The 14,485-nt window shown below is 31.9% G+C and overlaps 2 protein-coding genes across 2 annotated transcripts; both read left to right on the top strand.

The window, feature by feature from the left end:
• Window positions 1–3,010: 3,010 nt before the first annotated feature.
• LOC134264727 (uncharacterized) lies at window positions 3,011–10,399 on the top strand. The gene is made up of 3 exons (XM_062746988.1): window positions 3,011–3,210; window positions 3,507–3,590; window positions 9,744–10,399. The coding sequence occupies exons 1-3, from the start codon at window positions 3,021–3,023 to the stop codon at window positions 10,397–10,399; spliced, it is 930 nt and encodes a 309-aa protein (XP_062602972.1). The 5' UTR covers window positions 3,011–3,020.
• Window positions 10,400–12,818: 2,419 nt separating this feature from the next.
• On the top strand, window positions 12,819–14,099 carry LOC134264726 (uncharacterized). Its single transcript, XM_062746987.1, has one exon. The coding sequence runs from the start codon at window positions 12,819–12,821 to the stop codon at window positions 14,097–14,099; it is 1,281 nt and encodes a 426-aa protein (XP_062602971.1).
• The last annotated feature ends 386 nt before the right edge of the window (window positions 14,100–14,485 follow it).

The following is a 14,485-nucleotide window of genomic DNA, read 5'->3' as shown; positions in this document are numbered from 1 at the left end:
ATTTACTAAATTGTACAAACGATTTATTAAATCGTACAAACGATTTATTAAATTGTACAAACGATTTATTAAATCGTACAAACGATTTACTAAATTGTACAAACGATTTAATAAATTGTACAAACGATTCAACAAACAAATTGTACAAACGATTTATTAAATTGTACAAACGATTTACTAAATTGTACAAACGATTTATTAAATCGTACAAACGATTTACTAAATTGTACAAACGATTTATTAAATCGTACAAACGATTTATTAAATCGTATAAACGATTGATTAAATCGTACAAACGATTTAACAAACAAATTGTACAAACGATTTTTTAAATTGTACAAACGATTTACTAAATTGTACAAACGATTTATTAAATCGTACAAACGATTTACTAAATTGTACAAACGATTTATTAAATCGTACAAACGATTTACTAAATTGTACAAACGATTTATTAAATCGTACAAACGATTTACTAAATCGTACAAACGATCTACTAAATCGTACAAACGATTTATTAAATCGTACAAACGATTTAAAAAAAAATTCTACATTGTTAAAATGGCACTAATACGCCGTCGTAGAAAAGAAATCGAACCGTGATTTTAGATTTTAAAAAATCCAAAGTAAACTGAGAATTAGTCACAGGGTTCATATTTAAACAAATTATGCACAAAACCAACACGGATGTTGAGAACAAATGTTGGAACAAGTACTATTAAGAGTAAGCATTCTTTGTTGACGTGTTCTCCTAGGCAAGATGATATAAACAGTAAAAAGTTTGAAAATAATAGCCTTATAATTTGTTTGAAAGATGTTGGTCAGATGTCGCATAATGACAGAATGTAATCGTAAAAGGGCATTGTGTAGTTTGTAGACCATAGTTATTGCAAAATTTTTATATCGAACACTATTGATTGTTGATAACCTTGTGTATCAAATCCAATTATTGTAGAAAAAAAAATATTATTATTATTATATAACGACTTATGTAAAATGATGGTTTCTTTTCGGGGGAAAAATGAATGTTGTTTGATCAAAACTCACTATATTATTCATTTCATCTTTCAAAGAAAAAGTCAGCATATCATTTAATTTACAAGTAAAAAAAAATTTAGAAAAATGATTTTTAAAATTTTTTTTCAGATAAAGCCTACACAAAAAACTACATATACGTCAAAAGTAGAGAATACACTTGGCAAGAGGCTCGAGAAGTGTGTGCTAGTTTGAATGCTTCCCTTGTAAACCTGGACAGTTGGGAGATGTTTGTTAGAATGCGTAGACTTCAAAACAGCTCAATGTTCTGGAACAACGTACCGTAAGTTTGTTTATTGTTTAACTTACTTCTACAGAATTTTTCACTCAAACTTAAAGTTTACTATATTGTTAACCAGTAGGTAATAAAAACTTTGATACTTTGATTTGCAATGAAACATTTTTGATTCAGAGCCTTACTACAATATAATAAAAATCAGACTTCTTAGAGTGAATATGGCGCGGATCTAAGAAGTCTGTTTTTAATTTGATTAATCTTTACTATTTCTGAAATTACAGATCAATAAAGTTTTTTTAATGTAAATATAGAAACAATAGAAATTCTTTATATCAGAAAATAATTGAAGGAATTAATAAAAATATATATATCTATTTGAAATTCATAGTAAAAAGATACCTTAATTTATTAATGTGAAAACTTAATTTACTATAGTTATCTAATAGTTAACTATATTTGATACAGTACTTTTTGTTAGAGAATTCTATGCACATGCGCCCACACTTATCGGTTGAGGCTGCAAATTTCAATCCATAAACGGTACTGAGGAATTTTTTACAGCGACATGGGACGTAGATTTATACCGTCTCAACGAAAATTAAAGGTCTCCATGTTTAGCAGTTGAATTAAATTCAGCGATTAAAGAATTATCTCCTTACTCCGCAACTAGCTCTAGAGCACACACTCTAATCACTGCACCACGCGTGCGTTGTAGATCTTATGGATTTAAAAGTATGGTTGTAAATCTGGAAAAAATGGAAAAGATGATTATGAGGAAATAATTTTTCTATGCATATTCACAGATATGTATTCGGTAATATGATGATATATCTGAAAAGAAAAAAAATGATCTGGAAATTTAAAAACGAGTACCTTTCATTGAATAAAAACATTAATATAAAATACTATTAATACATTTTTTTTCTCAAGTTCATAGTTTAAGAAATAAACCTTGCATAAAACATTTTAAATTCTAAAAGAGCATCTTGATTTTTTCTCAATCTTTTTTTACGTAATTTAATAATTTTAGTATGATCAAAATAAGATTTTAATATTAATCTTAAAGCTTACTCAGGTTGATAGAAATATGGAAAAACGATAATCCTGGGCCTTTAATTGTGCTTTTTATTTTAGAAACGACTTTGCCTGGATCGGATTGACCAATACAGACTCTGGACATGAATGGCAGGATTGCACACCATTAAATTTTTCAACATTTGTTTACTTTAAAGATTCTGGTAGCGTCACTTTCGATTCCAACAGACAATGCTACAAAACTAAACCATATCTGGATTTTAAGTATGAACAAGAGGAATGTGATGAACATTATGGCGCTATATGTGAACAGCGAATTGAAGGCAAGTTTATTGGGGATCTAGGGAAATTAGTTTTGTAAAAATGATAAGATAGGCAAAGTTTTGAATTGTTTTCAGGGTAACCATTAAAAAAAGAAAATCATGCAATTGTACTCACCAGAGAGGTCTTAAATTTTCAATTTTATTTTGTTATAAACTTTTACTGATTAAAAATTGCCGCAAAGGAGCAAAGCTGTTTCTTTTGGTATATCATAATGCAATAAGCCATTTTTGTAAGTAATAAACAGATTTATATATGAGTTCAGATATTTCCAACATGCTTAATTAAAAAAAATAGATAAATGCTTACCAGACTTAAAACACGGCCATTTACTTTTAAGAAATGGATGCAAAACATAACATGTTTGTTATATTTAGGCAATACTTGTCCAATGAGTGATTTGTTGTCACTAGAACTTATAAGTGTTGAATCCAGTGATAAGGCGGATTGCAAAAGAACGTGCATTAACGACGCCAATTGCTATGCTATTGTTTCACACTCAATTAACAATTGCTTGCTAATGAAAACGAAGGAGGGTAATGGGCCAGAGGTCAACATTGCCATTCGCCAGTGCATTAGCGGTATGTAGATAAATTCGTAAAGGATTTAAGCTACGACTATGCAATGTTTGAATTTATTTCATAAGTGGGACGGGATTTTTTTTCATGAGTGTAAGGTACTTGTAAAAATATAATTTTCAAAAATCCTGTCTCATGAGAAAAATCAGTTCAAATAATAAAACGATGGGTTTTCTGTCCAATTTCTTTGATTTTCCTCCTGTCTCTTTCTAACTTAAACTGAAAAACTCTAATTTGGCTTGTGAAGGTAGGATATAACTACATGTATTTGGATTATGACGTTTGTTTTTCTTTTTAAGGTGAAGTAAAACAGGAAACTGACGTCATAACCCCTACAACGGTAAACGAGAAGACCATTGTTTTAAACTGTACAAATACCGCCGGTAAGCATGTTACCTTTTTTTTACATAATCATTTTAATTCGCGGGGTTTAATATATTAATATTTACATCCACTGAATATTTTCTCCTTTATTTCTAAAGAAAATTCATTTCGTTAATCACTGCATGAACTACATTAGGCATGTCGCCTGTTCAGATTTCTTGATTACTGGCTGTTCCATCAATGAAACGTATAAAGACGTTCGCATCATTAATACAATAATTTATCTTTTTAATCCTATTTTAAATGATTATTTAAAAAGATATAAAAAGAAAAAATAATATGTTTTTCTTTGTTATTACTGAAATTAACTGTCGCAGCTATTGCAGAAAAAATTTACATAACATGCCTACGCGGGTTATGTATTTTTTCTGCAACAACTGCTTTCGTTAATTCCAGTAATAACAAACAAATAAAGCATTTTATTGTTTAAATATTTGCGTGCGGGTAAATAACGTTTTATTGCATCTATGGAAGATTTTCCCGCGTATATATATCCGAGGATTTCTTAAATGAACCAATACGAGGGTCATTCAAAAAATACGTAGACTACCAGTATGTTCCTCATCGTCATATTATTATTGCAAGATTATAGATGAACACATTATCATAAATAAGAACATTTATTTGTCGAAGTGTGAAGTTTTATTCCATTTGACTAAATAGAACTCAAGCTAGCCAATTTTTAAAGCAGCATGTTTTGTTACCAAGGAGCATGGTTATACCAACATTGTAACGTCAAAAACAACGCCGAGAAAGTTTAAAGTTTTTCAAAATTACTCTGCTTTTTAATTTCATACACGGTTTGTAGTGTCCTTTCCATTCATAAAAAAGTATCATTAACACTTAACACCTAGTTTGCTAACATTTGTGCAAATAGCTTGAACTAGGTTGTCAGTGTTTCCATTTTCTTTACCGCGTACATGTAACTCTATTAGTTCCGCAACAGTGAAACGCACATTACGTTCCTAACTCTTTTGACAAAATTTTTAACTAAAACCTTTTTCTTTGCAGACCATCCATCGTCCGATTCAAACTCGCTACCGCTCAAAAATTGTATTTTCCATATTAATACAAAAACACAGCTTATTTTCCTCTATTTCCTGGTTTGTACAGAATTTTTTAAGTTTGCTAAAGAAGTTTCCCGAATGCAAATCAAAATTTTATTGCTACTCGCTGCTCCCTCCTCCAACGTCATGTTTTTTTGCCATTTTTAATCAAGTCCATATGTGTTTAGAAACTGATATCTTTTAAACGGAGCGGTATATTACATTACTTGATAGCATCTTAAGTGATACAGCAAGACTAAATTTAAACATGTAGTTTAAATTTCGTTTTAGTTCCATTTATTAGAGGTATGACTTTAGATACTATTTGAAGTGAAAATTAGTAAATTACTCAATTTTGACATCGCTCCGTGATCCCATTTTTGCTAGATCTTCGATAACTTTTATGAATATGAAGATACATTCCAATTTTTCACTCAAATTATTCAAATGTGGATGTAGTATGACGTTCAATAAAAAAAAATTAGGGCAAAAGTCTACGAACTTTTTGAATGACCCTCGTACAAAGATTTTTTTTGTAGAAAAGGGTGAAACACGAAAATCACATTGAAACACTCAGAGATCATTGATGATGCCTCAGTATAATTATTAGTCTTTTTTCATCTCATTTGTAATGCTAAGTTAGATAGACAAGGACTTAATAACTCTTCGAACATAAGACCCATAAAGAGCCATAGCTGCCTTACTGAGGACTTGGCCGACTCAAGTATTTAAAAGGAAATCACCTGTTTCTTTTTATAGATACATGTACCTTTTCAATTCAAAATCAAAATACATATATGTTATCATTTGTGGACCAGTGTTATATTTTTATAGTTGCAAGTTCGTTGAATGACAATAATTTTACTTGTTCAATACTCTTATTCTATAAAAGATTGTCAGAAAATTTTTAAAAATAAAACAAGCTAGCAGCTATCATGACTTTGGGTCATTAGAATAGTTTAAGACTGATTTTTCCCGAGAAACTTTGATGGTGTAATATTGTATTATATATATATACATTATTTATACATGTATTAAAAACTAATAAAAGAAAACATGTAAAAAATGCACAGAGAAAAAAAAAGTAATAAACAAGAAACACGCACTAAGAGACTCGAACTCACGATCATTATGTCTTAAATCCAGCAATCATACCACTACGCCACGAATCAAATGGACAGATTGTTGAATCTTGAAATAAGTTTAGGAGAAAAATTAAATACATATTTTCATGTGAAAAAAAATGTAAGCGAAATGATTTTATTTTGGGAATTTATAGGTAAAAAATTCCGGTGATGAACATTACACCAGAAAAATAATTTATTGTAAAAGAAAAATGTAGCGCTAAATAAAAAAAAAAAACAATTACAGAAAAATATTGAATCAAAACTAAAATACAGCTCTGGAAAAATATTTTCCTTGGCCTTTTAATTATATGAACGAAAGACTTTAAAAAACACTTAAAATGTTCTACCTTTTCTACTGCTTCGAATCGCAATCTTCCCGCTGTAGATGCAAGTTCTACATAGTCACGTCACACACGTTAGAAGAAAATATAAAGTTAATAACGTTAAATGAAAACCACAAGTCTCACAATATTAAAGTTGTTGCCCTCAAAACCATTAGAACCATACTTTAGTAGATTTCATTGAAAAAAAATCTGTACACATCTAAATATATTATTTAGAATAGATGAGAATAATTCTTTTTCAATTAAAAACATATGTCGTTTACTGATTTTTTTTTTAATTAAAAGAAGTAAAAATTAAGGGGGCCGACTGTAGTTTTCATAATATTTCGCGCATCATAGTAAAATTACGCGTATTTACTGTTTTAAAGCAATTTTTTTAATTTAATTAAAAAAAAACAAAATTAAGAAAATTACAGGTTGAAAATTTTATTAAAAATTTTAAATAACTGATTTTCAAAACAATTTTTCAATTGATAGGTATATTGACGTCGTGATAATGTGCTTTTGACGTTATGATAAAGTGATTGTTGATTGATTGTATATTGTTTAAGGTAGGTCGCGGGTTTACTGCATAAAAATTCTTACGAGAAAACATATCCTGAAAATTTGATAAAATGTTCCTTAGAATTTAAAGCGTATCATCTGCAATTTTTATTAAATTTGCCTAAGTAGTTTTAATGTTATAGTACTGTAAACGCGGTGTAGTTTTAAATCCTTTTTGACGCTTTTACCGTTGAAATATATGGGAAAATGACGTTTATAAGCCAATTTTGTGAAGATAGTTTCTTTTAAAAAGGTTGGATAACTTTTTAAAGATGTAGACGAATTATTCAGGAATTTCAAAATGTCTAGATGAGGTAAAATCAAAACCATTAATATAAAAAAATCAATATGTCTTCTCGCTAGATTTTTTGCTAAATAATTTCAAAGTTTTCTTTTAAAATGCTAAAATTTGGCGTTTACGGCATTATTAATATCTACAACGTCATTTGTTGAACGTAGTTACGTTTACAGTACGAGTATAAATATGAATATATTGACCTATGGAATATGCGAGAATTAAAAGGTGATATTGATACAAAATTTAATTTTATTCATCATTTAATTTATTGCGGAGACATATTAGGATGACCAGCAATTAACTTATTTTCACTAGTATTGTGAAATTCATATTCTGATCACAAAGTCAGAATGAACGGTATAAATAATCCTCGTGAAGCGACATTAACATGCAGCGACAATGTTCACCGCGAGTGAAAAAATATTAGTACCTGTATTTTTAGGAAATGCATGGTCAATAGGATTTCAAGCATAAAACAAAAATTTGATCACTTTATTTGAAAACGGTAGGAAAAACATCCCTATAATGAGGAAATAAGTGGGCAGGGAGGGGGGGGGGGGGGTTACCTGCAATGTTCTTTCTATATTAGTCGCAAGCTATAGTATATGGCTCTAAATCTCAAGCATTTTTTAATTTCGAATTTTCTGAATTAAATTCCAATACGTAAAATGTAAAACACTTTCATTTATAGCTTTTACACGTTGAGCTTTTGTCATAAAAAATATATAGAGAAAAATTATACTTGTAATTTACAGTGTTTTGTAAGTCTTAAAATCCAGGTGTTTGAATAAATTTGATTTTTAAATGCATTTCACAATTTATTAACAAGCAAAACAAGGCGAGTGCACGAGATTTAAATACATAACAACCAACCAATATTAATAATGATAATTTAAAAAAAAAACAAACATGCAGAAAAATACTTGTAATTAAATATAACTCGTTTTTAGTGATGAGGATTAATTTCCATCCTGAAAAGTATAGGCATATTTTCGCCCCGGCTTTGATTTAAAGTCAAGTTCCCCTGAGTTTCAAATAACGTGCGCACATGTATACAATCCCTCAAGTTACTCGCTAAGCAATTTTTTATTCATGAGAACTTTCTTTCTGCAAGGCATAAATTTTACGATGATTTATTCTGATTGACTTTTAGCAGTTTAGTTACACTTCAAATATAATTTATTGCTTTCATTTGATATTGTATTTGATTAGTCCTAAGACATTACATATAATCACACCAGAATTCAGACTGAAATTTAATTATAAAACATGTACGAGGTTTACATACAAAAGCATGCACTTTGTGTTAAATCTACTTTTAAATTTGCACAGACTTCAAGTCATTTGCAGAGAATTAAACGGGAAACAACGTGACGTTGCCTTTGTGACGTAACTGACGTCATAATCAAATGTGCACAAAACAACCGCTCGAATCGTCAAAATTGTGTACCAAAATTGATGACAAAAGCAAACCCGCGACCTACCTTAACGTACCTCTTGAGAATTTTTCACTCATATGGAGACGTCACCGATGCCGGTGAAGGGCTTCAAATTTAGACCTATACTCGGCACTCAGGGCCATTGAGCAGTGAGGGTTCTTTATCGTGCCAACGTCTACCGTGACACGGGACCTATGTTTTTAAGGTCATACCCGAAAGACCCGTGACTTTCACTTCTAGTGCCGAGCGCTTGGCGAAGGAACAGTCACTACCTATGTTTACGTCTTAGGTATGACGCGGCGCCGCGATCGAGAATCGAACCCGGGCCTCCCGATCACGAAGCGAACGCTCTACCACTAAGCTACCGTGACCGGTATATGATAAAGTGAAGCTCTAATAGAAATGGTAATAAAAATGTTAATGAAAAAGTAATAAACATATGGTCTTGAAATTTATAACATAGAAATTTAAGAATCTATCCATCATTTTGTTATATTTTTGTAAAAATGCTTTGTATCCATCATAATTTGTAATACTCTGTAGAAATAGGAAAATTTGTTAATTTTGGGCATTTCGAGATGCCCCCTTTGGTAACAAGACGGTAGAATGTTGTGTTTCTCACACATAATGTGCAATATAGTATTACTCATCGTATATTTAAGGAATGTTTTTAAGTCTTGTGTGAGTTATTGGTGTGTGAATCACACAGACTTGTCATGAAGGCATATTTCATAAAGCGCGCTAGCGCTTCATGAAAAATATGCCTACGTGCAAGTCTGTGTGATTCTCACACCAATAATTCACACAAAACTTTAAAAATTTCCTTATATTTACATTTTACATGATTGAAAGCTACTAAAATATACTAAATATTTGGATTTCTCCCTGTCCTATATTGTTGCATTTTTACTAACGTCGCTGCATTCTCATTGTGACGTCACGTTAACGCACGTCTCTCCGTGTTTATTTCTACGCGTGAGTATACACGAAAATGGTTTTCAAATCAATTTCACAGTTGGCTTAGTAGAAAAACACAGCGAATGTAAATATTATAGTATTTGTATAATTTGCTTTAAAGTGCTAAAAATGGGCACTTTCCTTGTAAATGTACCTGTATTTTGAGATGGTCCCTCAAAAATCCCTGGACGGTAGATTTCCCCCAATCTTTGCATGTACACTGAAGTTAGTGTAAGTTATATATTGTATAAGAATGAAGAGTTTCGCTATTGTAGTTTTCACACAATAAAACCCCACTCGGCCCCCTTATTTTTACAAAAAAAAATCGGTAAACGACACATTTATCAAATCCCCGCCTATGTCAATCAATAAATAGTAAATCTTCCACTTTTTTCCAGAAAATCTGATAGTGTCAGTTTCTTCTTCCTATGTGTATATGCCAACCAGCTGCTACAACTATACAACCGTGGAAAATGTTACTGTCATAGAAAGCACTACATTGACGCAAAATGTCACAATAACAGATGAGGTCACACAAATTGTAGACGTCACACTCACTGTAAATTTTACTATGACGGAAAACGTCACCATAACAGATTATGTCACAGTAAAAGAAAACATCACAAAGACAGAAAACGTCACGGTGACGCAATATATCGAAAGGACGGAATACGTCAAAGAAGACGCGGTTACAGCAATCGTGACTTCTTTTTTTCCCTTTACAGTTACTGTACAAGTGCCTATTACTCCATTACCCTCTGCATGTGATGAACAAACCTCTTACATAAATACTTCAAACACTCGTTATATAGAGGAGGCGGTGCAGAATATTTCTAAAGCTTTATACGTAGATAAAAAGACGACTAATTCTTATATACGAACAAAAACAAGTGCACAGGATAATCGACCGTCTTCAGTAAGGATGGGATACGTAGGTATCGTGTGTGTGGTTGTGCCGTTTGTTCTTATTCTGCTGTCGGATTTGAAATCAATTTATGTTCATATGTCGGCTGTATGCAGGAGTTATAACGGACCAGCATCCCCGCCAGCATGACAATGAGGACTGGATGTATTTTGACTTTAATTTTCCATTTATTAAATCTTGCACAATTTCTAGAGACAAGGGAGCATGAAGCCGTGGCATGCAACCATATCTTTCCATAATCCAAGATGGCTCTGACACCCAACGCTCTTTTTTATATGCACAGGGAAGTGGCAGAGTGTATGTTATACTAAGAAAAAAAAACTAGAATTCTATTTAACATGCTGGTATGGAGATTTTTCTATAGTCATTCATCGTAAATCAATGGCCACGGTTAACTGGAGTGTTACCCGTCGACAGGGAATGATCACTCCTCCATGGGACCTAATCCTACCTCTGATGTTTGAGACGTCTGTTTTCTCTACACTTGATATGTCTTGTTTGAATTGACTTTTGAGCTTGAATACTGTTTGTTATCTCCATATATAACACATTACAATTATCGGGCGTTATTAAAAAAAAATTGATATGAGAAAAGACCTCAATAAGTCATGTTTCACTATTTGGACTGTATATATCATAACAGTTTTCTTTTTTAAAAAGAAATAGGAGTGATTGTTTATTACATTAAGTAAATTTATTAACTATCTTAATGGAAGAAGGAAAAAAATGAATACGTTATTTTACACGTCACGGCAAAGAATGTAATCATGGGGTTGTACAACTGTACATTTGTCAAATATTTTCAACAAATTCCCTTCACATTTTCATTATTGTGAGATTTAAGAGATGGAGATTTGCTAATTGTGTGCCCTTGTCCATCACCCTTAGCGATCAACATAACTTTAAATTATTGAGATGCAAAATGTAAAGACAAAAAGATACCAAAAAAGACCTTTTACAATTTTATTCAAGATGTTATGAAATAAGAATAACATTTATTTACATTGTAATTACCTGTCACAGTGAAAAATAATAATACATAGTTAATAGAAGACTGTGTGAGACTGTGTGAGAATTTAAAGAAACGACAGAATTTCATGTGACCAAGTGCCAGGATCCGCGTTGTGGTACCTGCCCATACATACGACAAGGACAAAGTTTCAACTTTAACGGGAAACAGTTTACTGTTAATAAAAACATGTCATGTTAAACTAGAAATGTTACATACGTTATAACATGTTCCGGTTGCGGGGAACTGTAGTATAATATCAGCGAGACGGGAAGTACCCTACGGGAAAGGATCAGAGTACATAAACAACAAATAAACATACCGCAATATCGCAAACTCAAAGTCAGTGAACACTTAGACGTATGTGGAAATAGAACTTTTACTGTCTTTCCATTTTATAAACTGCACAACTCTAACACAATCGAAAGACGTGATAAAGAAAGACATTTTATAAGGACTTTCAAACCTAAATTAAATAGTTTAATGTAAAAGAATTGTTTCTTTACATGTAAATTATGTTATTGAGTCACATTTATTGCTTTGTTATTGTATGCTTTGTTTATGCATTGTTCTGTGAAAGAACGGGAAAAATATGACGTCAATCAAAGACTTGTTAACGTTAAGTTATTATGACTGTCATAATAGACGTTACCATGAGTATTGTAAAACATCATGAAGAAGAAATGAAAGCGCTTATGTTTTACTCGTTCTCTGTGTTTTTATTTATTTAAAATAATTTTCACATATATATATATATATATATATATATATATATATATATATATATATATATATATATATATATATATATAGTTGAAAATAGTTCACAGTCGATGTCACACAGGTGAAAATAATTATAAAAGAAAAAGAAAATGCAGTTTAGCGCTTTCTGGATTTCATAATCCTTCTTCAGGTGTACATAAATATATATATCCTCAGCACCCTAATCGACCATTAAAGAAAATAAACAACGGAAAAAAGACAAATAACTTTGCATTCCGTTAAAACAAAAATAAATATGGGAAGTCACAATATCCGAGAAAACACAATGTAGGAGATACCCAAAACCCTAACTACGGAGGAAACACCGGTATTAGTACAAACGATTACTACAGGAATGATCGTGTTACATATATAGGGAAAGGTGCACAGAATCATTTTTTAAAGGGAGGCAAGCCGAACCAGGGACAGAAATACAAACCCAAATGGTAAATACTCAAAGTGTTGAAAGTGAGAAAACATCTAAATCGACTAAAGAAAACAACCAAATAGACCCTAAAATATTGAATTTATCCAGCAGAGAACTGACAGAAACCGAGATAAAATTATTGCTGAAAGGGTTCAAATATACGCCAACGCCACAGGCTAATAATCAGGAATTAAAAACGGATGTCAAAGCATACACTAGACGTTTGAGATTGTCTGAATATTTCCATAGAAAGTGATCTTGTTAGAAATAAATCATCATTTAATCCGAAGAAAGGTAGGAATCGGACACTTGATGCTGTCTGTGAAACACTTGAAAATATTTCTTTACCTATGAATTTTCATCACATAAAGGCAAATCTTTCTAAAGAGGAAGAAAAGGCACTGAGAAATCTTTCAACGGGTCCAAATATTGTGATCAAAGAGGCCGACAAAGGGGGCGCAGTTGTAATTATGAACAACCATTTTTACAAGAGTAAAATTATGGACATGTTGCAGGATAACAATTTTCACAAACAAATTCATGGAAATGATGATAGACAAACCATGAAGAAAATAAAAAGTCTAATTCATGGACCCCTGTGCCCAGACGTAACAGAAAAAGAGAAGGACTATCTAGTTAATTTCGACTTCCGGGAAAGCCAATTTTATGGACTTCCTAAAATGCATAAATCCGCTATAATAAAGGAAGCTATCAAAAATCAAAACAAGGAATACATCATCTGTCCAGATCCAGTAGACCTGAGTTTTAGACCGATAGTTGGAGGACCTAATGCACCTACACAGAGAATCAGTCAATTACTGGATATTCTCTTGAAACCTCTCTGTAAAAAGGTAACTAGCTATGTTAGAGATGATCTTGACTTTCTAAACCACCTCCCCAGTAATGTCAACAAAGATGCAAAACTGGTTACCTTTGATGTTGTGAGCTTATACACAAATATACCGACAGATTTAGGAATACAGGCTGTAAAGTTTTGGATGGAAAAATACCCGGATATGATCAACAGCAGATTTCAACATGATTTTATTTTGGAAGGATTGAAATTAGTACTTAATAACAATTCTTTTGCATTTGCCGAAAACCATTACATCCAAACCAAAGGCACTGCAATGGGTACCAAGGTAGCGCCAACATATGCAACCTTAACTTTAGGCTACCTTGAAACGTTACTCAAAAGTGAACTTGTTAAAGAATGGGGAGAAGAATTTGCTGATTTGATAGAAACAAACTGGAAAAGATTCCTGGACGATTGCTTCATTATTTGGCACGGCGACATGGAGAAATTAACGCAATTTCACAAAATACTAAACGGGTTAAACTCCAATATTCAATTCACTTTAGAGATGAATGATGAAAAATTACCATTTCTTGATGTGTTAGTGGAGAAAAAGAACATAAGGATAACTACTGATATATACTACAAAGCCACCGATACACATCAGTATTTACACTTCGGCTCATGTCATCCAAACCATACTAAGAGCGCAATACCATATAATCTGGCAAGAAGAGTTTGCACCATAGTAAGTGAGGAAAACACAAGGGATTTACGACTAGAGGAATTAAAATCCTTTCTTGTGAAACGTAAATACCCTATTAGAAATGACTAGTGAATGATGGTTTAAAAAAGGCTAAGTCTTATGAAAGAACACAACTACTTACGACACGTGACAATCGGAAGGAAAAACAAATTATACCTTTTGTTCATACCCATAATCCACGGAACCAAAACCTAACACCAGTGGTAAAACAATTAAACCTGATACTAAAGGAGGATGAGAACACAAACACAATTTACCGAAATGTTCAATTTATAAATAGCAAACGCCAGGCTAAAAATTTAAAAAGAATTCTGTGCACATCCAGTTTCAAGGAAAAGAATTGTTCTGTAACAAAATGCAATGACCCGAGATGCGGTACCTGCGACTCCCCAAAATCAATAATGTATATTATGTATATTCGTTGCTTTTATCCTTCATGAAAATGAAATAAGAAC

The sequence above is a fragment of the Saccostrea cucullata genome, unplaced genomic scaffold, assembly GCF_032062105.1.
Source record: "Saccostrea cucullata isolate Sc308-1 unplaced genomic scaffold, CSIRO_AGI_Scuc_v1 ctg3161, whole genome shotgun sequence".
In the NCBI taxonomy this organism is placed as follows: domain Eukaryota; kingdom Metazoa; phylum Mollusca; class Bivalvia; order Ostreida; family Ostreidae; genus Saccostrea; species Saccostrea cuccullata.
Note: the sequence above shows the minus strand (reverse complement) of the source record. Positions and strands in the feature narration are given on the sequence as shown.

What these genes read in the sequence shown, in the direction of transcription:
- LOC134264727 (XM_062746988.1), top strand. Translation starts at nt 3,021, where the DNA reads ATGAGTGATTTGTTGTCACTAGAACTTATAAGTGTTGAATCCAGTGAT. An exon ending in CATTCGCCAGTGCATTAGCG is followed by an intron (nt 3,211 to 3,506) that starts GTATGTAGATAA and finishes TTTCTTTTTAAG; the next exon opens with GTGAAGTAAAACAGGAAACT. An exon ending in AAACTGTACAAATACCGCCG is followed by an intron (nt 3,591 to 9,743) that starts GTAAGCATGTTA and finishes ACTTTTTTCCAG; the next exon opens with AAAATCTGATAGTGTCAGTT.
- LOC134264726 (XM_062746987.1), top strand. Translation starts at nt 12,819, where the DNA reads ATGAATTTTCATCACATAAAGGCAAATCTTTCTAAAGAGGAAGAAAAG.